The 22,346-nt window shown below is 45.6% G+C and overlaps 10 protein-coding genes across 10 annotated transcripts; 6 read left to right on the top strand and 4 right to left on the bottom strand.

Annotated features, from left to right (window-relative positions):
• Window positions 1-200: 200 nt before the first annotated feature.
• L203_105596 (uncharacterized protein) lies at window positions 201-1,230 on the top strand (the record flags this gene model as incomplete). The annotated part of the gene is made up of 2 exons (XM_066214963.1): window positions 201-587; window positions 637-1,230. The coding sequence occupies 2 exons, from the start codon at window positions 201-203 to the stop codon at window positions 1,228-1,230; spliced, it is 981 nt and encodes a 326-aa protein (XP_066071060.1).
• Window positions 1,231-1,481: 251 nt separating this feature from the next.
• L203_105595 (uncharacterized protein) lies at window positions 1,482-2,239 on the bottom strand (the record flags this gene model as incomplete). Its single annotated transcript, XM_066214962.1, has 6 exons — window positions 1,482-1,518; window positions 1,571-1,644; window positions 1,743-1,849; window positions 1,892-1,952; window positions 2,002-2,020; window positions 2,172-2,239. The coding sequence occupies 6 exons, from the start codon at window positions 2,237-2,239 to the stop codon at window positions 1,482-1,484; spliced, it is 366 nt and encodes a 121-aa protein (XP_066071059.1).
• An 867-nt stretch (window positions 2,240-3,106) lies between these two features.
• On the top strand, window positions 3,107-5,136 carry L203_105594 (chaperone DnaJ; the record flags this gene model as incomplete). The annotated part of the gene is made up of 6 exons (XM_066214961.1): window positions 3,107-3,277; window positions 3,322-3,432; window positions 3,498-3,578; window positions 3,623-4,530; window positions 4,582-4,727; window positions 5,042-5,136. The coding sequence occupies 6 exons, from the start codon at window positions 3,107-3,109 to the stop codon at window positions 5,134-5,136; spliced, it is 1,512 nt and encodes a 503-aa protein (XP_066071058.1).
• A 172-nt stretch (window positions 5,137-5,308) lies between these two features.
• Window positions 5,309-6,961, bottom strand: L203_105593 (uncharacterized protein; the record flags this gene model as incomplete). Its single annotated transcript, XM_066214960.1, has 6 exons — window positions 5,309-5,434; window positions 5,488-5,653; window positions 5,697-5,939; window positions 5,983-6,534; window positions 6,591-6,775; window positions 6,824-6,961. The coding sequence occupies 6 exons, from the start codon at window positions 6,959-6,961 to the stop codon at window positions 5,309-5,311; spliced, it is 1,410 nt and encodes a 469-aa protein (XP_066071057.1).
• A 340-nt stretch (window positions 6,962-7,301) lies between these two features.
• On the bottom strand, window positions 7,302-7,785 carry L203_105592 (uncharacterized protein; the record flags this gene model as incomplete). Its single annotated transcript, XM_066214959.1, has 3 exons — window positions 7,302-7,313; window positions 7,402-7,471; window positions 7,538-7,785. 3 exons carry the CDS (start codon window positions 7,783-7,785, stop codon window positions 7,302-7,304), a joined length of 330 nt encoding a protein of 109 aa, XP_066071056.1.
• Window positions 7,786-8,147: 362 nt separating this feature from the next.
• L203_105591 (uncharacterized protein) lies at window positions 8,148-8,793 on the top strand (the record flags this gene model as incomplete). Its single annotated transcript, XM_066214958.1, has 3 exons — window positions 8,148-8,500; window positions 8,549-8,606; window positions 8,656-8,793. The coding sequence occupies 3 exons, from the start codon at window positions 8,148-8,150 to the stop codon at window positions 8,791-8,793; spliced, it is 549 nt and encodes a 182-aa protein (XP_066071055.1).
• Window positions 8,794-10,234: 1,441 nt separating this feature from the next.
• On the top strand, window positions 10,235-11,335 carry L203_105590 (uncharacterized protein; the record flags this gene model as incomplete). The annotated part of the gene is made up of 4 exons (XM_066214957.1): window positions 10,235-10,469; window positions 10,529-10,792; window positions 10,839-11,206; window positions 11,264-11,335. The coding sequence occupies 4 exons, from the start codon at window positions 10,235-10,237 to the stop codon at window positions 11,333-11,335; spliced, it is 939 nt and encodes a 312-aa protein (XP_066071054.1).
• Window positions 11,336-12,627: 1,292 nt separating this feature from the next.
• L203_105589 (uncharacterized protein) lies at window positions 12,628-17,695 on the bottom strand (the record flags this gene model as incomplete). Its single annotated transcript, XM_066214956.1, has 7 exons — window positions 12,628-12,955; window positions 13,008-13,578; window positions 13,640-13,879; window positions 13,929-14,083; window positions 14,133-14,481; window positions 14,532-16,106; window positions 16,159-17,695. The coding sequence occupies 7 exons, from the start codon at window positions 17,693-17,695 to the stop codon at window positions 12,628-12,630; spliced, it is 4,755 nt and encodes a 1,584-aa protein (XP_066071053.1).
• A 237-nt stretch (window positions 17,696-17,932) lies between these two features.
• L203_105588 (uncharacterized protein) lies at window positions 17,933-20,168 on the top strand (the record flags this gene model as incomplete). The annotated part of the gene is made up of 7 exons (XM_066214955.1): window positions 17,933-17,951; window positions 18,006-18,116; window positions 18,173-18,255; window positions 18,304-19,237; window positions 19,291-19,418; window positions 19,470-19,715; window positions 19,767-20,168. The coding sequence occupies 7 exons, from the start codon at window positions 17,933-17,935 to the stop codon at window positions 20,166-20,168; spliced, it is 1,923 nt and encodes a 640-aa protein (XP_066071052.1).
• A 327-nt stretch (window positions 20,169-20,495) lies between these two features.
• L203_105587 (uncharacterized protein) lies at window positions 20,496-22,317 on the top strand (the record flags this gene model as incomplete). The annotated part of the gene is made up of 11 exons (XM_066214954.1): window positions 20,496-20,620; window positions 20,679-20,733; window positions 20,790-20,811; window positions 20,863-21,283; window positions 21,325-21,393; window positions 21,439-21,490; window positions 21,538-21,595; window positions 21,644-21,692; window positions 21,741-21,945; window positions 21,997-22,007; window positions 22,056-22,317. 11 exons carry the CDS (start codon window positions 20,496-20,498, stop codon window positions 22,315-22,317), a joined length of 1,329 nt encoding a protein of 442 aa, XP_066071051.1.
• Between the last annotated feature and the right edge of the window lie 29 nt (window positions 22,318-22,346).

The raw sequence follows: 22,346 nt of genomic DNA, 5'->3' as shown, positions 1-22,346 counted from the left end.
TATAGGTAACAGGCTGATTGGTACACTTTACTGATGGGTCTTATTAGAACAACTGGAGTGAGTGAATGAATCCTTTAGGACGGCAACTAACACTGTTCGTAGCCATTCAACTAGACCATTTAAAGAGATTGGAATTGGCCAATACTGCCGCACAGTCAACATCTATCGTCGTGACCAGCAGAAATAAGAAAGTTCAACCGATGGCTATCAGTTCATCGCCGGAGGGCAAGGCCATCCAAAGCTCACTTCCATCCCCACCCCCACAAGCTGCCTCTTCACCAACTCCAGCGGCTGCCACCAGCGAGACCCAATCATCTCACAAGCGAAATACTTCAAACAACCAAGGATCTCGTTTCCCTCCATGTACATCTCAGAATGACAGACAATGTACAAACTGCGGTGAGACCGTTACCTCCCAATGGAGAGGAACGCTGTGTAATGCGTGTGCCCTTTGGAAGAGGAGTAGAGGGACAGACCGGCCTCTGCCGCTCTTGTTCTCGGTCAAAAGAAAGAGTCTTACGCCGTCTGATGAAGCAGGAATAACTATGGGAGAGAATGCTGAATACCCAGACTATAGAGAGACTATAGTCAGTCGATAGAGATGTTGATTGTGTGAGCTAATTTGTGGCATTATAGTCGTCTCCAGCGTTACAAAGTCCCATATCGCCACGCCCTACAGCTTCAAATATCGCCTCGCCCATTACGCGAGCTCCAGGACACTGGACAACGTCATCATCCCCTGCACTTGGTTATTACCATCCTTCTCTTACAAAACCAACCATGCCGCATAATGTGAATGGTGTTTTTACCTATGAGCCCCTCCGTGGCCATACGGGAGTTGAGACTCGGGAACGTATGCGGGAATATCAAGATTCAAAAGATATGCAAGACAAGCGGCTTAAAATTCATTCACCACGAAGATTTGATGGCTTTGATAACATACCCACCAGGAAAGAAAACTCATTTTATCCTCAACGTTTGCCCCCCTGGCAGCCTCGCCATGCCTATTTTCAAGCATATCCTTACGCCTATGCAGGCTACCCTTACCAGCCACGCCGACCGGCTGACCGACAACCCCCAGTCTCTCCCGATTTCCTCATGAGTAGAGAAGGATTTCTGCATGCGGCAGAGTGGCTCCACGATACGCTTGTCAGGACGTCTAGGCTGCTAGAAAGGCTGCAGCAAGAGGAATTTGGGAAGGCAGAAAACAACGAACATTCACGATCATGACGACTTGTAATACGAGGCATAGTGTAGCGTTGTTTAGCATTGTTTAACATTAGAGGCGAAAAGCCAAGATGGAACTCTGTATACATCTGCACATCTTTCCACAAGTCGCCTTTCCATTTATTAGACTAGTTGGCTTTTGCGCTCCTTGTGGAAGCTTGCATGGCAGCATCTCGTTCTAGGGCAATGGCGAGATATCGACCCAGGACGATGGCAACGACAGTTGGCACAAGAATCCAGGTGCTAGACAAGTATCAGTCCACAGGTGAACGAGATTGACGAGCCTTACCCCTAAGTTGGCATATGAGCGGCTGAAATGTTAGAGCCCGACGACCATACGCACATTTGGAATGACCCATACAACCCAATAGGTATACCTATCATTATGCCCTGTATTACACCAACCGCAGAGATACTCTAGACACCGTCAATCATCTCCCACCTATTCAGACATTACCTTGCAGGATATACAACGTCGTCTTGGACGCAGTCATGAGAGCGCTTGCGAAACCCACTAAAGGTGCAGTTGCATGACAACTCTGTCCTTCTTTGCCAGCAGGCTTTGTATGTCGAAGATAAAGGTAACCGACCGCCAATAAAACCTCGACGACGTTGAGCATGGCTAGGAGCAGCATTAGTTACTTTCTACCATGCGGCGGCATACCTTGGGCAGCTGTGAACCCGTCGTGGTCCTCGAATGCTTTCCATCCGTAGAGTTGGTCAATCTAGTGCGTCTTTACCCACTGCCTCCTCGCCTACCACTGCTGCACCCACCTCACCATACGGAAAGTCACTGCTCAATCAGTTCGCAGCGTCAACCTTTCCACTCACTTATACGGCTTCCACAGCCATGCCCAGTCGCCCCCTGGAAAACTCTTTGGTCTTGAAAGACAGTACGCAGCGTCTACCTCTGTCAACGACCTTGTCGTTCTGAAAGAGCTTACCCCAGGTAACGATGATGGAGGTGAATGCCATCCAGACGCTGATCCATCCAGAGAGGTCGTTTTTCCATAAAAAGTTGCTCATGGTATAGATGCAATGTCAAAAAGTGTGATGATTGGAAATGGTCATATGGGCGCACCGGTAATGACCGGCCACTATTCCCAGTCCTTCTCAATCTCTTGATTCTACTTGTATTATGATCCTGTACTTGTCATCCTATACTCGATGGTATACGTGACCTATACTCAGACTCCAAGCTACAGATGCTACCCGTACACACCACCCACCGTCCGAGACCAAGATGTATCTTTCGGGCTGGCTGTCGTAGGCCATTGCAACTGTGAGCGGATGCCAGCTGCAATGGAGAGATGTGGTCTGTCGACGCCTTCCGACAGTCTAACTAGAACTGGTTCTCGATGACCTATACCTGTCAGCTCTCCCCGCTCGTCCTGACGTACAAAACATTGGCATGGCATTGAACAGATGCATCAGTAGGGAGGCATTCCCGGCGAGCTTGGAACATCATCCCATACACCTTTTGGCAGCTCTTTAGGCTGGAAAAGCTCGACCTGTAACTACATCTACTCTTAAATCTCAATAACAATGGATAATGGAAAATAATGACATTAGGGTTATTTATTTTTAACGGCGAGTTGAAAAGTGTTCAATTCGTAATTATGAAATCCCCTATTGATCACAGCCAAATTTGCTTCCGTGATCACGACTCCTGTTCAGTTCGTAAAAATGAATAACCCAATTTATTCACGTTACAGATAAAATTCTATTAAGTATGTATTGTTACGTAATAGTAAAGAATAATCTCGAGCTATCCGTTGGCCACCATTTTTTTTTTTGAAACTTCTGGTAGATTCACTAAAAATAAGACTTTTGACGTTGTTTTTCTTTTTCCTTTTTCGTTTTTTGGACACATACAAGAATGCCACCCAGAATTTCTGCAAGAGCTATTTCGGCTCTGCCATTGACACAGCCTGTGGCCAGTTCATCAGCCATCCCACATCGTTCTTCCAGGCAACATCAAAAGCAGCCATCGCCTTGGGTACTATTGAGTACATCGCCAAACCATTCTGTGTATGGGCCAGGATTCAAGGCAAGTAGAGCAATAGTGTAGCCAGTCGCTGACATTGACCTTAGCGATCTTTCCACTCGTCCACAATTCACCGAGCTTCTGCAAATAACCCTTACCAAGTGCTGGGAGTGAGCAAGGATGCTTCGGCGTCCGAGATTAAAAAAGCGTACTATTCTGTATGTGCTTGAGTTAAAAACGACCTATACGGCGTCTTTTATATCCCCGCTGATCGATCAAACAGCTTGCAAAAAGATGGCATCCCGATTCGAGCCAGGAAGCGGACGCAAAAGAAAGGTTTCATGAGATCCAGGCTGCCTACGACGTATGTATCGACATCTTCGCGCCATACACTAACCATGCGTCTAGATTCTCTCTGATGACAAAAAACGTCAAGCTTACGACCGTTATGGCGCGGCTTCTACCCAAGAAGGGTTTGATCCTGATGCTTTTACCGGCGGGGCTGGTGGCTTTGGCGGCTTCCAAGGATTCGGTCCGGGATTCGGCGGAGGTACTGGAGATTTGTTCGATCAACTTTTTGGAGGCGCATTTGGCGGCGGCGGGGCTGGGGGCCCGTTTAGTGGCGGGAGACAACGACCTGTCAGAGGAGATGATTTGGAGGCTAGTGTTACGTTGAGCTTTTTGGAGGCTTGCAATGGCTCAACTCGAAAGATTATGGTCACTCCTGTTGTCGACTGTAAACCTTGTTCCGGATCTGGTCTCAAACCCGGACAGAAAAAGACACAATGTCCCAGCTGCGGCGGAAGTGGCCAGCAGAGATTCCAGGTGCAAGGCATGATTATGGCTTCAACTTGTCAGGCCTGTGGTGGATCAGGATCGTCTATACCAAGGAACGCTAGATGTGGGAGCTGTGATGGCGTAGGAAAAATCAAGGAAAAGAAGGAAGTAGACATTGAGGTTCCTGCCGGTGTCGAGGACGGCATGATCATCAGAGTGGCAGGTAGTGGTGATATGCCCTTGTCGGGATCGGGATCTCCTGGTGACCTCTTGGTACGTGTCCTGGTCAAACCCTCTAGCATATTCAGGAGACAAGGTATCAATCTCTACCATGATGCCAAAGTTCCTCTTCATGTTGCGCTACTTGGCGGGGTAATCAGGATTCCTACTTTGGAAGGCGATGTGGATGTCAAGATCAAAGGTGGTACTCAAAATGGCCAGGAAGCGGTCTTGAAAGGGCGCGGTGTGAAGAGCGTGTACGGAAGAGAAAAGAATGACCGGGGCGATTTGATTGTTGGATGGAAAGTTCAAATCCCAAAGTATGCGCATCGTTGTCGACAAGGGAATTGCTGCTGACACAAGTATTACAGGACCTTGAGTCCCTTCCAACGCAAGATTCTGCAGGCATATGCCGATGATGTGGAAGGTCGTGCACCCGAAATCCACTTTGGTCCTTTGCCTTCATCCTCTCCTGCGAAGCCTTCGTCTTCGGCATCTCAATCTACAAATTCAAATGGTGAGGATCTCAATTTCCGCTCTCGCCCGTCTTCGTCTTCCTCCTATTCCTCTTCTCAAACCCAGACAAATACTCCACTTCGTCGGCCCGTTTATACCTCTTATAACCCCCCTTCCAATGAAAAAGAGCCATATCGTGCAGTAGGCAAGATTGCCTCTGCCATCGGCGGTATCGTTGGCTGGGTTGAGAGACTCATGGGCAAACGTCGTTGAGACAAAGTCTTAACCAGGGGAATACGGATTGAGGCAGAGTATGGGCGGTGAGCGTTTCACTCGGCGCAGGACAGTGTATTGACCAGGTTGGTTTTTCCCTAGGTACAAAATCCGAAAATGTCGTTGATGGCGCGACTGAGCAGACACAACAGAGTGAAAATAACAGTGAAGCGAAAGATTCTGCCAAGCAGCCATGAGTCTGGTAGAGAACAATGCTTTGTAAAACGAATTGGAGAATTCTACATACGTGGAAACCGCAACATCACTATAGATTGACATGACGCGCAGCTCAGCATCACTTGTCCACAAATACAGGAAACATGGAAATCATGACATGCATCTGGTATCGCTTGTTGATGACCACTACGCTCATTGTACTGCCTCGACTCGCCGGGGAACAACTTGAGAAATTCTTGGGAAGCCTCCAAAACCATCATCTGCAGGCTTCATGACTAACTGTTTGTGTGAATAAGACATGTGGCCTAGTATTAAGCTCTAAAGGTAGATGGGGGTCAATCATGTTTATGATGCAAGAGGACACCACTTACCTGGTCTATGAGAGACGCTACAACGACAATAATATCGTCAATTGTGATTGTTCCATCTTCAATCTCTCCCGAGCCTGTAAAAGTAATCGCTGCTGCAGACACGAATATCCAGGTTGGACAGCGATTCTTGATCGCAGTTGGCTCCGTCATGTAGTAAATTTTCAAACTACTCTATCAGTTTTGAAAGAAATCGCGACAAGTGAACTCACGTCGTTCGGAAGAGATTTCGCCAAACCAAAAGCTCCCCTCTCTCAAACAATATGAGCCATACACTTCTTCTCCTGAGCCATTCTCTCTGTTCCTCTAAATGTCTTCTCCATAGAGGTATGTTCCCAGTCTTGAATGCATGGATCAACGGAACGAACTGATTGAGTTTGTATGTTTCAAGGATCTCTGGAGATGGTATCCGCCCCAAAAGAAGATTGACAGGTATTAAGCGTATGAGAATGGATCTAGAGACGTCAATGCCTGTTTGTGTGAATCGAAAGCTCTCACCTCCTCTGCATCCAGCCCTCTTCATCCTTTGGGCTAATTGTCCACGCTTTCTCCAGCCAAAAACTAGCATTTCTCATATCCAACAACACTACGCCCAGTTTTCCCCGCCAATAATAGCTCTGACATACGTCTACTGCTTTCACAAGATTTCCTCGCGACGCAAATCGCTTTTCTTCGTGAGGCATCAGATTGTGAAGCACTTTTTGAAGTTCTGTAGATTGAGTATGTAATTTTCGAAGAGAATATATCCGAAACAGGATGTTAGTCAGTGGCCATATGATATCGCCAACTACATAAGGCTGTCGTGAGATTGCTTGCCATTCAGCATCTGTCATGGGGGAGGTGGCGATCTGCATAGATCGCTCAAGGACCTGTCGAGTAGCGTCTTGAATCGAACGGGAAGATTTTGGATGTCGCGGCGGATGATTGGAAAGAACAGCTGCCTCGCGCGACAGCTGTAGTATTTTTTGCGCAAGGATCAGAATAAGAGGGGTCATGAATGAATAGATATAAACGTCGTTTGAAGAGGTGCCGTATATTCTGTTGGCTTCACTAGACATCATCTTAGTGCACGTCTTAACTCCATGGAAAACTGTTCTGAATCTCACCTGTAGACGAGATAGAGCTTGATAAAGTCGTCATATGTCCTTTCAGCCTCATCTTGTGTGTTTTGGCTGCCCTTGATATTCTTCAACACGGCAGAGAGGAATGAAGCAAGACTATCACCCATATCATCTGGAATGGCGCTCAAAAAAGGCGATATATTTTCAGCATCTAAAGATTCCACACTTGTCTGATATGTTAAATGAGCTCCTATCCTCCAAAACTTCCAAATGCTTACATTTCCGAGTGCTTCATGCAATGGTCTGTAAAAGGGATGAGTGTGGTTGAGTGGCAGAGAAGTGACCAGATTATCGGCCGAGGTCGTTGCAAAGCATTGGGCAATGTGAGAAATGAATTGAGTAACTGATGGGTCCATCTTGGATTCAACCGCTGACAACTTTCACAAGTTGTGTTTGGCTTGTAACAAATCACTCTTGGACTTGAGCGATGCTATTGACAAAAAAAAGCCAGGAACGGATTAAAAAGTGATGACAACACGACTTTTTCTTATCACTCTTCGCAAAGCCATTAGACATGATCAAGCAAAGCTCAAACAACCATAGAACAAGGCTGAATGTTGGTCCTGTCCTTCACAATGGAGTCTTGTCAATGATTGCCTTGAGATTATAGTCTAGTTTCCAAGCATTAACCCTCTGCAGCCTTTGAGCGTGGCAGACGATGAAGAATTTTAACACTAGTCTTTTGGTGGGAAATACTTAGCCACACGTCTAGATATTTGTATTCACAACGATGGGGAGTCAAGATTAACAATTTGACTCAATTAGCAACAGCATCATTAAAAAAGACACCTCTTACAAACTGTGTACCTGCTGCTTTGTAATGAATTACCGCCAATGAGCTCAATCTCGCCAACTCAGAATACGCTCTGTTCCAGATGGCTCATGAATATCTTCAGTGTTGAGGCTTGACACAGGTTTATGCAATCCTTAACCCCTTCATCCATTCACTGCTCAGGTTTTGCACTCGAATAGCACACTGCTTCTCGGCGATGGTCAACGTTGGGACTCCACCTGCTCTTGACCATTCGCTCTTCCTCATAGAACTCAGCCGGGTGTACCACGAGGCAGCAACACAAGATCCCGCCTTTGAGTCCTCAGATCCTACAACAGATTCTCTCGAGTGGTAAACAACAACTATCTCAATAAACGCAAATACACAAACCACAAGATACAATTCCATTTCCGTTTATTATATACCCAACTCAGTGCCATTTGCCACTCACCGGTTGACGTGTACAGGCACAAATCTTGTGTCACTACCTGCTTTTACGCGTCTCGGGCTAATTAATTTCACACCGAGTCGATCACCACCGATCAAATGATGCCCAAGTCTGGAAGCAAAACATGTTAAATGTGTGAAAGTGACACGCTGCCATTAGCATTAGCCCTGTGCCTGATCTTTTTCGACCAAAATTGCGACGATCAATAGACGGATATTGGTGACCTGAGCGCGTGTGTTATCTTGACTTGGTGAGAATTTCCAACACGGTTATTTAAGAGCAACTCTGACAACAAACCTTTTTTTCCCGCGCATACATCCAAATGCTTGTTGCCACTTTAATTCTAGCAGCTACAACGTCGGCGTTCGCCGCCTTTTTATCCTCCGACGAAGCCCTTGTCCACCGCCAATTAAACAATCAAGTCATCGCCGACAGCTGCCGGTCTCAGTGTGAGAGGCCACTGCCACTCTTGGAACATTGCAGTGGAGACAGGGACAAGGCAATATGCTTCAAATTGTGCGAGCAGGACCACTTTAACGAGGGCATTAGCTGTCTCCAGTGCAACATCGATGCGGGTGTCGTCAGTAAGAGCCAGGTGCAGGCGATAAAGGAGCAGATCGCCAAATGGAAAGACTCGTGCTCGTTCGCGGCAGGACCAGTGACTGGTGATGTCCAGTGAGTCGGAGTGTGTGAAGGTCGGTTCAATTGGGTGACACGTCGCAGTGGTGCTGGTGAAACTCCGTCTTCAACCATACGTGCTGCGGTGACGGGAGCCTCTAGTGTAGGTTGATGTGTAAGGAATGGGTTACGCGTGTTGACGTTTTTGATAGACAGCTAGTTCTGCCTCCTCGACGAGCTCTGGTAATGGTAGCTCCAAGTCGAAATCTGGCGCTGCTGCTCTATACAATGATGCTTGGCTCTCGGCTGGAGCGGTTGTGATGGTGGGTGTTGCTACTGTGTTTTGGTAGCCTAGGTTGGGTTCTTTTTGGAGTCGTCTATGGGCACTCTGGCTGAGACGTGAGCTACAGGCGACGGTTGGTGCTTGAGTATATTTTTAGACTGATGTTGTCTTGTCATGCTATGCATTGCAGTTTGTTCTTGGGCGATGATAAATAGAAAGAGAAAAGTGATGAGCTGCTCAAAAGTGGAGGTATGACAGGGTTTGAATGAGGGACGATTTAAATTATTTTTTGATTCCGGGCATGATTCTTATGACGTTTACAATAGGAAAATATGCATATCTTTAACCATACCAATGAATACCATTTACTTTACAGGTCTTCATTTTGCTTTTACCTTTCCATCTTTCAAACATCAGATACATTAAGAAATACACAAACGTAATGAGAATCTACATTGCCGACTTTTTAGAGCAAGCCTTTTCCTCAATCTTGTCGTGGGAAGACATTAGTAACAGTTCAATGTGCTTTTCTATGACTCCTTGCTGGAAATCCGCATGACAGCACTACGCATGCTGCGAAGATGGTCCTTTTTCCAGTGTCTGAGGGCGCTTCTTGACCTTGAAAATCAAAGTAATGAGAAAGTTGTGGTGGATTTAGCAGCCGAGTACATCCACAAAAATGTTGATGCTGACACGTTGAAAGAAAAAAAAGTCTTTTTGGCTGCTGATACATGCTTGATAACACAATTCATGGAATTACGATACAAGCTCTCCAATCTCTTCGTAATATTTTGCAACAGATCTTACAACGACACACTCTGAATTACACAGCAAATGACATTTGATAAAAGTCATGATGTTTAGGAAGTCTGATAGTATATTTAATATCCTGTAAGATATACCAAAGACATTGCTTACCAAGCAAATATGTAGTAGTTCCTTGTATACCGGGATCTGCACTTTCTGGAGCCGGTAAGCCATCGAAAAGTATGAGCGCCACAACACGTATTTTGGTGACATGAGACGGTCCATTGGCCGCCAGCTGGTAATGGAACACTGGCTGGAATATGCCTTTGTATTGTTGGCTGATTCGCAGTGGTAAAGATACTGGCTGCCTGCACCGGAGTACAGTGAACTGCTTTCAACAAATGATGATACTGCTTTTTCTCAAACCTGCTGCCACCAGCTCGGCCGCTATATCCTTGAGTAGTATTTTCAAGAAGCTATAGAAAGGTTCGCCGTATCTGCTGGCTGTACCACGCTGGCCGCTTCATTATCAGATAACTTTTGCAATAAAAACTGACTAGTGGAAACCTGGAGACCTGCTTTCGGAACAGTTAGCCGTCATTAACCGGTTCCAGAGATAACCGATATGCAAAGAGAAAGTCAGATAAATGACGTTATGGATAAGCGAGTCATATATATATGACAAAGCGGATTCGTATCTTTTCAGTTTCTCCCGCCATTGTTCTATCTTCCATAATCTCAAGCTAAAAAAAAAGCGCAAGATGGTACGAACTATTAAATTGTCTGACGGAAAAAAGATCCCATCTCTTGCCTGGGGTAATGGAACGAGTGGTCTTTCTCGCCAGACGGACCTTTCCCGGGAGTGTGGTGTCACTGCCCTCAAGGCTGGATTCGTTCATATCGACACTGCTCAAGGCTATGGGACTGAAGGTGCTACTGGAGACGCTATCAGAGAAGTTGGAAAGAACAGGAATGATATCTGGGTGACGACTAAGAGTATGTGATTACTTAGGACGGTGGTGGTTGAATCGGAGCTGATAGAAATTAACCAAAAGTCTCTGATAAACTTTCCAGTGAAGTGGATGCTATCCGAAAGAGTGTAATGGCTTCGCTCGATAGCTTGCAGTTCAAACCTAACCTCTTGCTTGTCCACAACCCCTTTGTCCCGAATGATGGCAAAATTGCCCAGTTTTGGACAGCGCTTGAGGAGCTTGTGTTTGAAGGCACACTTGAAGGAGTGAGCTTGGGGGTCAGCAACTTCAGGCCTCAGGATCTCAAGGCGGTCTTGGAGGTTGCGAGGATCAAACCTGTTGTCAATCGTAAGGCTTTTTGTGTTCGTTTCTCGAGTCTGACAAAAAACGACAGAGCTCGAATATCATCCTTACGTCTTGGCTCATCTGGAGCCTCTTCTCAAACTCCAAGCAGAGCATCAGATCGTTACTGAGGCCTATGGTCCACTTACTCCTGTTTTACGCCATCCTGATGGCGGACCTCTGAAGCCTATCCTTGAACGTATTGCTGAACGTCTCTCCAAAGAAGCTGGCAAGCCCGTTAACGCCACAGATGTCCTTATTCTTTGGACTATCCAAAACAATGTCGTTGCCGTCACCACCTCGAAAACTCCTGAAAGAATTCACAAGCTTATCGAGATTGACGGGTTACCTGACTTGACTAAGGAGGAGCTTGATGAAATCACTCAAGTCGGCAAGACTTATCATTATAGGTACTATCATGTGAGTTACTAGCCGTGTGTCCGCACATGATCTTGAGTGTACTCATCGTTATTGCAGGAGCACATGTCAGAGGATTTCCCTCCTCCCAATCTTCCGACTATTCCAAGCACTAAGCTCAAAAAGAAGTAGAAAAGTTAGTTAGAGAAAGTGACACTGATGCATCTTGGATAAAAGCCTCTTCAAACACTGTATTACTTTCTGAATAATCGTTTCTCCAACATTTAGATACCGCCAGCTATGGAAGCAAGCATTCCAACTTGCCTTTTAATGGTCCAATAATACAATTTCAAGTTGTATAATTATGTATCTGGTGTGTACCTATTTCCTTCCAGCCCTTCTTACTTTCAGCAATTTGCAAGAACTGTTTATGGCAATGTTCTCTCATGCTCACATATTCCCGCATCGTGAAGTTGGTGCTGCTGTCTCAAAGACTGATCTCCAAATTGAGCCCAAATAATGTACTTTATCTATTGTAGTAACCATCCAAACAGAAATTATCAGCTTTTGCTCTTGATGGCAGCAGCGCCATGAAAGTGTGATGATAGATTCCCCACATAGACAAGAAACAATCATTACACAAAACTGAACAAGGTGTCAACTCTTAATATTCGCCTCAGCAATTTCTACTTCAGTATCGGTCAGAATCGTTCAAGATTGTATAAGCATATCGCTTAACTGTTAGGATCATGGACAAAGAAAGGATAGTAGAACACAGTTTACGGTGTATGCGGAGGAACGGTATAGTTGGCTAAACTGGAACCTGGCTGAAGGATGTAGAAACCTCAGATATATAAGGAGGGAATTGTGATTGATAGATCCCCAGCGAATGAATCTTGATAGTTGTCTTCGTCTATTCCAGTTAGACACACCTTACCCGAGTTACTCTCGTCCCAAGGTTTTCAGTCAAAGCCTAAGAACCCATCCAGAGTTCTGACATTAACCTCTCAACGGCATGAGCATATATGGCTAATACACGGATGAGTGCGCTGAGAAACTTGAATCAAAGTATCATACGGTCCTGCTGTCGCATGAAACAGAATGGTACATCTATCTATCCTATGTGCACCTATAAAGCGGTTTTTGTTTCACCTCCAGTATAGCCAAATAGTCTGACCTGTATTGTCCGGAATCTTTACGTGGATAATTATTCAAACGATTTACTTCTCGATCTACTGCTGGGTCCATAGCCATCTGCCAAGGTATGAGGTATAGCTAAAGGTTTGTCTGTCTCAGATATTGCAATAGCTCCTCGTTTTCTTGAGGACAAAGAATATCCCCTGAAAGGAAAAGAATCGATAAGACAATATACAAGAGTAAAAAAGTATACATCTGAGCAACGCAGCTCAAAAAGTTTGGTTATCAAAAGCACAAGAGATCAATTCGCCCAACTATGCGTTTCGATAGACTAATACAACAAGATGCTATGACCGTCTTAAATCGAGAGCTGCTGTCATAAGCTTTTCAGCCTTTCTCCTCTCCTTGTCCTCGATGACTGCTCCATCTAATTTTTTGATGCGTTTACATGTTCGCATAATCAATCCTCGATATAACAATCGTTTGGAGTACCATTCATTGGGTAGGTTCTTCCTGTACTGAGTATCGTAGTGGTGCCAAACTGTTGCCGGAGCCGCAGGAAATTCGGAAGTGCCGGTACTTGTTTTTCTGTGTGTAGATGGATCAAGAACGAATAATGGGGAAGACGTGGGAAGAAGAAGAGGAAAGTAAAGACTCAAAGTTGAAGGATTCATCCTATGGTTTAATAAGTGCCTGCAATAAACCAAGAGATCTGGAATTCATTTACCTTAAATCAAGTTCTTCAAGACTCTCCAGTTCCCCCAAGTCCGCCATGTTATCTGTATCTGCTGATTTCGTCCCGTCACCCAGTCTACCTCCAACCAAGGTTAACTTTCTCAACTCCTTCAGACCTTTGATGGCCTCAAGATTGGTCAGATAATTATAATTTAAATTAAGCATCTTTAAATGAGGCATATTAACCGAGAAGTGGCGAGGCCATTGGGTGATTTTGCAACCAGCAGCTTCGAGATAGACCAGAGAGTACAATGGCCGATGAGGGAAGAAACTCTCCTTGATGGGGTTGCCAGAAACATATAGCCGCTTCAAGTTCTCTAAATGAAGGAAATCCAAATGCAATGCTTCAACACGCTGATTCCGAACCGAAAGGTTTTCCAGTCTACTTGATGGACTTTGATCGGGACATTCAATACGAGTGAGAAGATTGTTGTCAGCATAAAGTGTTCGGACTTTGGGGAAAAGGGAGATGTCGAAGCGACTTATGTTGTTGTCGCTGAAGCGCAAGACCCTAACATTTGGCATGGACTTCGCTGGAGCCAGATTATCTAGCTGATTACCATCTGTGAAAATATCATAATGATCAGCAACAGGAGGTGAAAGCAAAACGGTCTCATTATTTACCAAGGTTGATGGAAGCGGCAGAGCTGAGCTTATGCAATTCTTTGATAACCTTGATGGTATTATTGCTTAAATTCAGGCTCTCCATTTTGCTCCACTGAGCTTCCGATAAGTCTAGTGTCTGAATTTTATTATTCTCGCAGCTGAGCTTAATAAGACTGTCCAATTGCAAAATACCGGAAAAGTCCGTAATGGCGTTGTTATCAATCTTGAGCTCACGAATGTGTATGAGACATTCCAACTCTGAAGTGACAATCAGCAAAGATAAAGATGAAATAAATTTAAAACATACGGGCCACGCTATCCAGCTGATTCCCAGATATGTCTAGATATTGCAAATTCTTCAAATGGTGTACAGAAGTCAAGCTTGACAATCTGTTACCAGCGACATGCAATGTCCTAACTGTGGAGGGGATACCGCTCAAGTAGCTGATCGTATTACCATCCCTATTCAAAACAATGAGAAATGAGTACATTCTTAAGGGAATAAACGCACAAGTTAACCCAGTCCAAGTTGGGCAAGAATTCTTTCAACCTTGCAACACTATCTGCCCCTTTGTTCTTCAAATCAAGAGCCTTGAGGCCCTCCCAATGAGGATTGAAAGGCTCAACATCAGTAATGATCTCTACGAGTTTATCATGGGCCACCCCGAACGAACATTCGGTGAGGAAAGTGGCATCGCCGTTATTGGGACGGTGTGCAAATGAGCGGCCTGCACAGACTGAGTGTATAGGAACCGTCAACTCTGAATCAGAGGAATGTGTGAGAGATGCACGTGAACATGGTCTGTCTAAGCGATCGGTATATCGTAACGGAGGTTTTGAAGGCGTTTCATTATCTAAGCCTATGTAATCATCAGCGAATGTTAAGTCCTTGGTACAAGACACAACTGACTTAAGTTTCCCATATCATCCAACATTCCTTGTATTCGCTTAGTCCTGATACTGGGCAAGAAACTTCGGTCTCTGCATGTCGAGTTCTCAATAAACAAGTCATTACCCTCCTCCTCTCTTGCTGTCCATCTTGCAGTTTTGACTTCCAATTCAAGATCGACAATTTTTCCTGTTTTCTTTCCATCTGAGAAACTGACGCTTCTTTTTACGCCACTTCCTGGAGTAGTTCCTTTTCCAACAAGACCAGGAGTTTCGTCATACCAGCCCTGGCGTTTTTTAGGACCATTTGCTGGTGTTGTCGAATTACCGTTACGTAGAGCCGAACGAATGGGCCTAGGGGCAAAGGCAGAAGGGGTAGGTGTCATTATTGCCGAAGCAGGTATATGGGAGTGTGTGGCAGATCTGATAGGCGATCTATGACTGTCATCGTGATGAAATGCGCACATGCGTGATGGTGGACGAGGCGTGGGTTCATCGAGACTAGATTCAGAGCTGGATAATGAGGACGCATCCTCTAAGTCAAGAACTGGTTCAAGGTGTGTAAGAGGCTGTGGTTGGAAACGATCTCCATCCTCGTTCTCACTACTATTGGTTGAACTTGACAAGTACTGAAGTCGAGTTTGAGGAGTAGCCTCGTCATCTGCATTGTTCTTCAATTGCTCCCTATGTTCCCTTAGAGAGTTGTCGAGTTCTGAAGCAATCATCGTAGAAGGTCCAATTGATGGATTGTTGTCCGCTGCCAAACTTTCCATTCCTGCAAACACATCTTCGCTCTCCTCACTACCAGTCAGTTTGCTCTCTCCGGCTTCGTCAACGGGCCCAAGTTCTCTCACCCATCTCATTCCAGTTTTGTCATATCTCATCTTCCCAATTTTATCGGGAACCACACCCTGAACGTCGTCAGGCCGGATCATGCGAATAAGATGAGGGCTAGGGGCTGCGCGTGGACCACGATGTTTAACAAATGAGGTAGATACAGTGGTTGAGGTGGCGAGAGTGGAAGAAGACATATAACGATTGATGTCGTCAGCTGTAAATTGCGGAGCTTGAGATATTGTTGTAGGCCCACTCGCTATATTATTGGAAGAAGTCACGCTTTGGCCGGTTGGTCTACGCTCTTCCAATCTCTGACGAGGATAATGATTTTTTATGCTCAATCCAGGAGAATCTCCCTCTCTGCTGTCTTGTCGCTCCACTCCATTGACTTCTTCTGAAGCGCTAGATCTCAACGTCTTTGGGCTTAGTGTGCCTTTTGCCTTGCCTTTAGATTTTAGGTATTGGTGAGCCTGTTCTTCCCAAATTCGATTTTCATCTGATTCCGAAAATACACGACGGTCACGAACCATTGGACTGTCAGAGGCAGATTCAGATACTTTGCGTTGCTTGATTCGGGCCATGATGTCTTCAGCAGCGCGTAGATAACCAGAAGATGTGGTGGATGGAATTGAGTGAGTAGTAGGTCTATCGTCAGAGCTTTGCTGAATTGAGCTTCTGAGATTTTGAGTAGACGGGGGAAGGTTTTGATCTGAAATCGTGGGGGGCATATCATTGTCAACGTTGACTTCAGGTCCTTTTGCTTTATTATATGTCAGAGCCCAACAAGCAACCATCAACTAAAGTCTACATACCAGCGTCAGATTCGTATGAATCATTACCACTGCTCCTACTTGCACTTGCCGCGTCCGTACTTGCTTCCACATTTCTTAATCTATCCATCATAGCTCTGCCCTGAGCTCCCCAGTCACGCGTCAGTGCTTTACGTGTCGGTGGTGAAGCAGGCGAGAGCCTTAGTCTCTTTGAGGAACGCGCGTCAGATAGGTCTGACGGGGTTGAAGTAGACTGTATTTGGGAGGGTAAGAATACTCGTGATGGTGAGGCGGAACTGTCAGTCGCTGGCGACCAATGATGTAAACCGCGAGCACTTGGGATATTAGGTGGAGAAGGAGACGATTCAATGGCAATACTATCTGCCATAGCAGAGAGATATTCCCGAGTGTATGTATCGTATGTGCTTCTGAATAGCCTCAGAGCGGGATTGACAGGAATTCGGCCTGTGAGGAGCTGTTGCTGGTTGGATCCGGATTTGGAGCGGAGATTGAGTGTGGAGTGCGATGGACCTTCGCCAATAGCATCGCGCTCAGGATCAAAGCTGTCTTTCTTTAGACTATAGCGTCGGCCGTCGCTGCTCGATGTAGAACGATGTGGAGACTCGAAAGTGAAGGGGTATTGAGAATCTGGGTGCGAGAACGGCGACTCATCCTTGCTCTGGCCATTGTCACGATTAGATGTATTTTCATGCTTAGACCGAGATTCAATTTGATGGACGTTCTTATCTAGTCCAACATTGTAACCACCAGTGAGCGCTGGCTTGTCTTGATCGCTCTCCAAGGCGGAGTTTCCGATCAGAGTATCCTTTGCCTGATTGCTCACTTGTTGGGCAAGCGAATCAGTATTTGCTAAGTCTGAAAGTGTACTAGATACGGTCGTGTTGAAAGAGTCGTTAGAGGAGGGCGTGACTGATTTGCTTAGTCGTGAAGGTATAGGAGGCGCATACTGATGAGAAGCTTTACGGGGTATATCGACAGGCTTCGCGGCAGAATTCTGAGCAAATGTTGTGGTCTGAGAGGAAATTCCAGATGGCTGCTGATCCTCTGCTCCTACAGGTGGAGAAGGGGGGTCAAACATCCTCTCGAGGGGCAGTGCTCCAAAAATATCTTTCCCTTTGACTCCTATTCCATTTCTTGCCAGATGAGCTCCCCTATCATCCTCCACACCTTCCTTGACCATAAAAGTCCCTGCGGGCGGCTCCTCTCGTTCAATCTCGCCAGATGATGATATTGAGGAAGGTGGTGACAAAACACCCGCATCCAGACCTGTACCCGACACATGGCCGCGTCCACCATCAACATGGCCAGAAACAATTCTTGTTGGAGGGTCCTCGCGACCGAATGAGGCGCTGCTTGTACTCCTCGATGGCGGAAGTGGCCTGGCAGCTGCTTGACCCAACATACGCAAACTACCACGCTTAGCTTTACTAGACACCATGTTGGCTGTGCTATTTGGGATGGGAGACAATTTATTGATAGTAGGAGGCGGAGACGGTGATGACTCTGGCCATTCCTCCAGCAGCTCGTCGGTAGCCCATCCTGGCGCTGTATATGCCATTCTGGCTGGTTAGTATAACAATCAGTCAAAGAGTTGTGGTATTGTTTGTTTACAAAAAAGAAAGTCGCGTCAAACAAATAAAAAGCGGCGCCTTCCATTTTACGTAAGCTGTAAGAGTATTATAGGAAGGATCCAATAAAGCCTGACAGAGTGGAGGTCAAGTAAAAAAAAGTACAGAGATGCAGATTTTATTTACCATTGGATTGTAAAGAAAAAATCTAAAAAAAGTCATATAAAATGCCCAAAATAAGAAAGAGTAGGTAGCTAGGAAAGCTGAGAGAGCATCTTGTCTGACTTGGTAAACTTGTAGAAACCTCTAACCGTCAATCTACCCGAGATAGAGCCAAGATCACAAAGAAAGCGGCTGAGCAAAAGAAGAAGAATCGAAAGGCGACAAAAAGAGATCAAACATGGAAGTCGAGTGCGTTAAACTTGGTGGTGGTGGACGAGGCTGTCGTTGACAGCTTTATATTACAGAGAAGAAGGCCGACCCCGGAGTGCCAAACAGTTTTCCCTTTAAAGACCAAGTTCTTGCCCAAATTGCTGAAGAAAAGCGCAAGGTATATCGTCATATGCTAAAGTAGGAAAATGCTGATAGATGATACAAGGCTGAAGAAGATAAGCTTGCTCGAAAGCAATCAGCCAAGACTCCGAAATCTGAAGACAACGAGGACGATGCGCCTGGAGTTTCCTCTCTCGGCCGTACAGTTCTCAGCCGCGCGCCACTTTCTGTGACCTCGTCGTTTCCGGTCGCTGAAAATGATGACTCAGAAGTTCCTCAATTAATCGATACAGCTCTTCCAACTCTTCAAGAAGCATTAGACAGAGCAGACGTTGTCTGCGAAGTAGTGGATGCGAGAGATATTCTTGGTGGTAGAAGTCATTATATCGAAGGTCTCGTCAAGGAAGCGGACGGAAAAATTGTGCTTATTGTGAACAAGGTTGACCTTGTTCCTCGAGAAGCTCTACAGCAATGGATCTCTCATCTTGACATCCCCACCTTTCTTTTCAAATCTGCACTTCCCGCTCTTCCTCCAATACCCTCATCGTCCAAGAGTCCTGGCCATACATTTTTCATTGAGCCTTCCACCATTCTTGGCCGCGATGAACTCTTTTCCGCTGCTAAGAAATGGTCTGCTGAGAAGAAAAAGTCCCAAAAGGGTGACGAACCCCTCATTCTTTCTCTTATGGGTCTTCCCTCTGTTGGCAAAACTTCTATTCTTAATTCCCTGCTTCCACAGACTGTTGACAAATCTCGTTATGTCGTCGCTCCGATAATACCCACCGCTGAATCTGCCAAGCAGCCCACGCCAACTACCAAAGCGCCTGTAGAGGTGGAAATTGATGTCGATGGTCTGAAAATCAGGATTATTGACACTCCAGGTTGGGAACCTTTCGAGGATGATGATGACGAGGAACAAGGTGAATCCGATGAGGAAGCTCAGCAAGAAGAGCTGGACAATCTTGAGGAAAGGTTAGTTGGCGATGTTTTGAGAAAGAATTTGGGTCGTGTAGATAGGGTCAAGGATGTTTTTCCTTTAGGTACGTCCATTGATTTGAGTCAAATAGGAGCACTGCTTACAGCATCTGCCTAGTCAACTACATCCTCTCCCGATCCAATCACCAAGATATAATGCTAGCTTACAACATCCCCTTTTTTGCAGAAGGTGATATGCAAGCCTTTCTCACTGGTCTCGCCAGAGCCAATCAGAGAATTCGAAAGGTAAATTTCTCTCATCCGATGCATTCATTGATATGCTAAAATCCTCTTCAGCATGGCGAGCCCGACCTGGAAAGTGCTGGTCGATTAGTCCTCCGTGACTGGGCTTTAAATGCGTTCCCATATTATTCCACCCTCCCAAAAGCTTCTAAACAATCCATGGACGTTGATTCTTCAAAAAAAGCGGAACAGTACGATATGACTGCTGTCTTGGAAAATTGTAAGGGAAAGAAAGAGATGAAAAAGAAAAGTGTAAAGGGGTTGGTCAGGTTTAAAGGTGGAGAGATCGATGCCCGCGAAGTGAGTGATCATGCTCAATATCAAACATGGATTGCTGCTGATGATCACAAGATTGTTTTGGATGACAACCATATCGAGGCTGAGCTTGCCAGATTAAGCGACGACGACGACGACCTTGAAGATGAAGATGAAGATGACGAAGCCGATTCCAGTGAGGAAGAGCCCTTCCTTATCGCTTCTGATGAAGGCGAAGTTCTCCAACTTTCAGACGGTCCGGAACCATCGTCAGGCTCTGACCTTTCTCATGACGATGAAGAGTCAGAGTCTACTGTCGAACCGCAACCCCAAGTCCCCTCACCTCCCAAACCTACTACAGGCAAAAAGAGACGTATCTCTGATTCCTCCAACGCACCTGCGAAAAAGACAAAAAGAGTGTCTTTTGCAAAGGAAGTTTCAGAGAGGGAGATTAAACCTTTTAGAGGAAGCGAAACTAGAGGCAAGGGAAGAAAGTGATGCTGTAGGGATGTGTATTTGGCAATGCTTGGAAAGGGCAGACAAAGTCTTTCCGCTCTGTATGCATGTTATCTGATAACTTGCAAGATCAGCCTCCTGGTCGATTAGTGTCTTACCCAATCCTACCGGCTCTCATGGTTTGAAAAGCAGGAAACAAACTTTTGTCAATCTTGTAAACAGCACAAGATCACGTCATTGTAACCGACTTTCGGCATCGGGATAAGTTTGACGGATCGATCTTTTTTTATTTCTATATAATCGTTTCATCTTTTTCATCTTTTTCATCTTTTTCATTCTATTTTAACATTAATTGCAACCCAAGTCAGGATGACCCGGGTGATGTTCAATACCTCTCAGAGTACGATGGGGACCATTGCAAGCGTTCGGCGTCTCCCAGCGCATATACCAATCTTTATACGAGGGTTCTCAGCTTCCGCAAAGAGTTTCTCTGGGTATTTATCCTTTGCTTGTATGTGAAGGAAAGAGGGACTGACTGGAAGAATGGTATAGTGGGCATGTAGCTCCAAAAGATAACTTTCATACGTTGATGATTGGAGGTGGATATGTGGGTGATTGACTCTTATTTTTGCCTTGCGGGAATGAACTGACGTCTGGTCTTAGGCAATGTTTGGTACTCCAGAAGGTGTGCTTCTATGCTGTAAGATATGTCTGTAGGCTGATGATTACTCTTGAGGCCCATGGAATATATCTCGCCGTCTTGAAAACCGCCTAGGTGCCCGCCTTAGAGTAGACGCTGTCATCGATGTCGATGGTCCTCGAGCAGAAACTGCACTCTCAAAGAAGCGCGAGTCTCTAGCGCACGACGCTTACTCAGACACAGTCGTGCTTTCCAATGTGGAGGATTTTAGGCGACGGGTTGATGATGGGCATGCCAAAGAGCCACGAGCTATATTTGTGGCTACACCTCCTATTTTCAGAGGTGGCCTCAAAGAAGAAAACAATCTCGAAGTTAAACTCAATCAATTGTTCCCCAATGCTGCTGTTTTTCTTGAGAAGCCTGTCGCTACTGGCACTCCGCCAGGCCGAAGTGTTGAAGAAGCAAAGGCTGTAGGTGCCATGCTAGCAACCCAGCACCAAGCACCTGTGTCCGTTGGGTGAGTCGAGAGAGCCTTGTCAAAGGCTTACAGGCACATAGATATGTGTTAAGGTATCTTAAGGCCGTGCAAGAGATGAAGCAGATCATTGAAGATAACAACTTGACAGTGTTGGTGTGTACTCTCTTCTATGAGTTTCACTAATGTCTTGATAGTATGGCAACCCAAGGACGCTTTGTTGTGGCCTATGAGCTTGCCATCAAAACTGTGAGCTTCATGGTTCGTCACAAAGGCTTGCTCTGACCTCGTGAAAGGATTGGTGGAACAAATCTATCATGCAGGGGCCAATTATTGAGCAAGCAACGCACATTTGTATGTCTACTCGCTCATAGCCCAGAGGCTCGCTGATTGTCCTTTCAGGTGACTTGTCGAGATACTTTGGTGGAGATATTGATATTGAAACAGTATGGTGAGTTGGCTTCAACATACTCTTTTTTGCTACTGAACAATAGACCAGCGCGCATGCTCTGGAAGCCCACGAAAAACCTGGTTATCTCTCTAAGCGCAACTTTGACGAATCAGTCATCCCTGACAACCTCCGTATACCCCGTGCTACGTCTGCCAGTTGGAAATATAAGAATGGGGCTGTAGGGACCATGCTGCATGCTACTGCTTTGCATGGAGTAGATTACGCTATCGAGTTGGAGGTATATGCAGATGGAGTAGGTTTTCCTTTGGTCTCAACTTTTCATGTGCTGACTTATCACGTTTAGTATCAGCTCATGTAAGATAGAGCTGCATGTAGACGACGATAGCACTAACATTTCTACAGCCTGTCAGATCCCTTTGGTACCCCAGCGCTCCATGTCCGCAAACCAGGCTCGGATGTAATCAATGTCCATCCTACCCCTGGAGATGATCCTTATCAAACCGAAATGGATACCTTTATCGACACTGTTGAGGGTCTTCCTCCAAAACTCAAGATTTTGTCGAGCTATGAGGATGCTGCTCAGACTTATGAATTAACGTGGGCTATTCGAGAATCTTCGGAGTCTTGGACGTCAAAATTGAACAAAAAGTATGGAAGAGCGTGAGCTAATAGGATAGAGAAGACATAGAACAT

This window comes from Cryptococcus depauperatus, chromosome 7, assembly GCF_001720195.1.
Source record: "Cryptococcus depauperatus CBS 7841 chromosome 7, complete sequence".
Taxonomy (NCBI): Eukaryota; Fungi; Basidiomycota; class Tremellomycetes; order Tremellales; family Cryptococcaceae; genus Cryptococcus; species Cryptococcus depauperatus.
The sequence above is the reverse complement of the archived record's forward strand: the minus strand, read 5'-3'. Positions and strand labels throughout refer to the sequence as shown.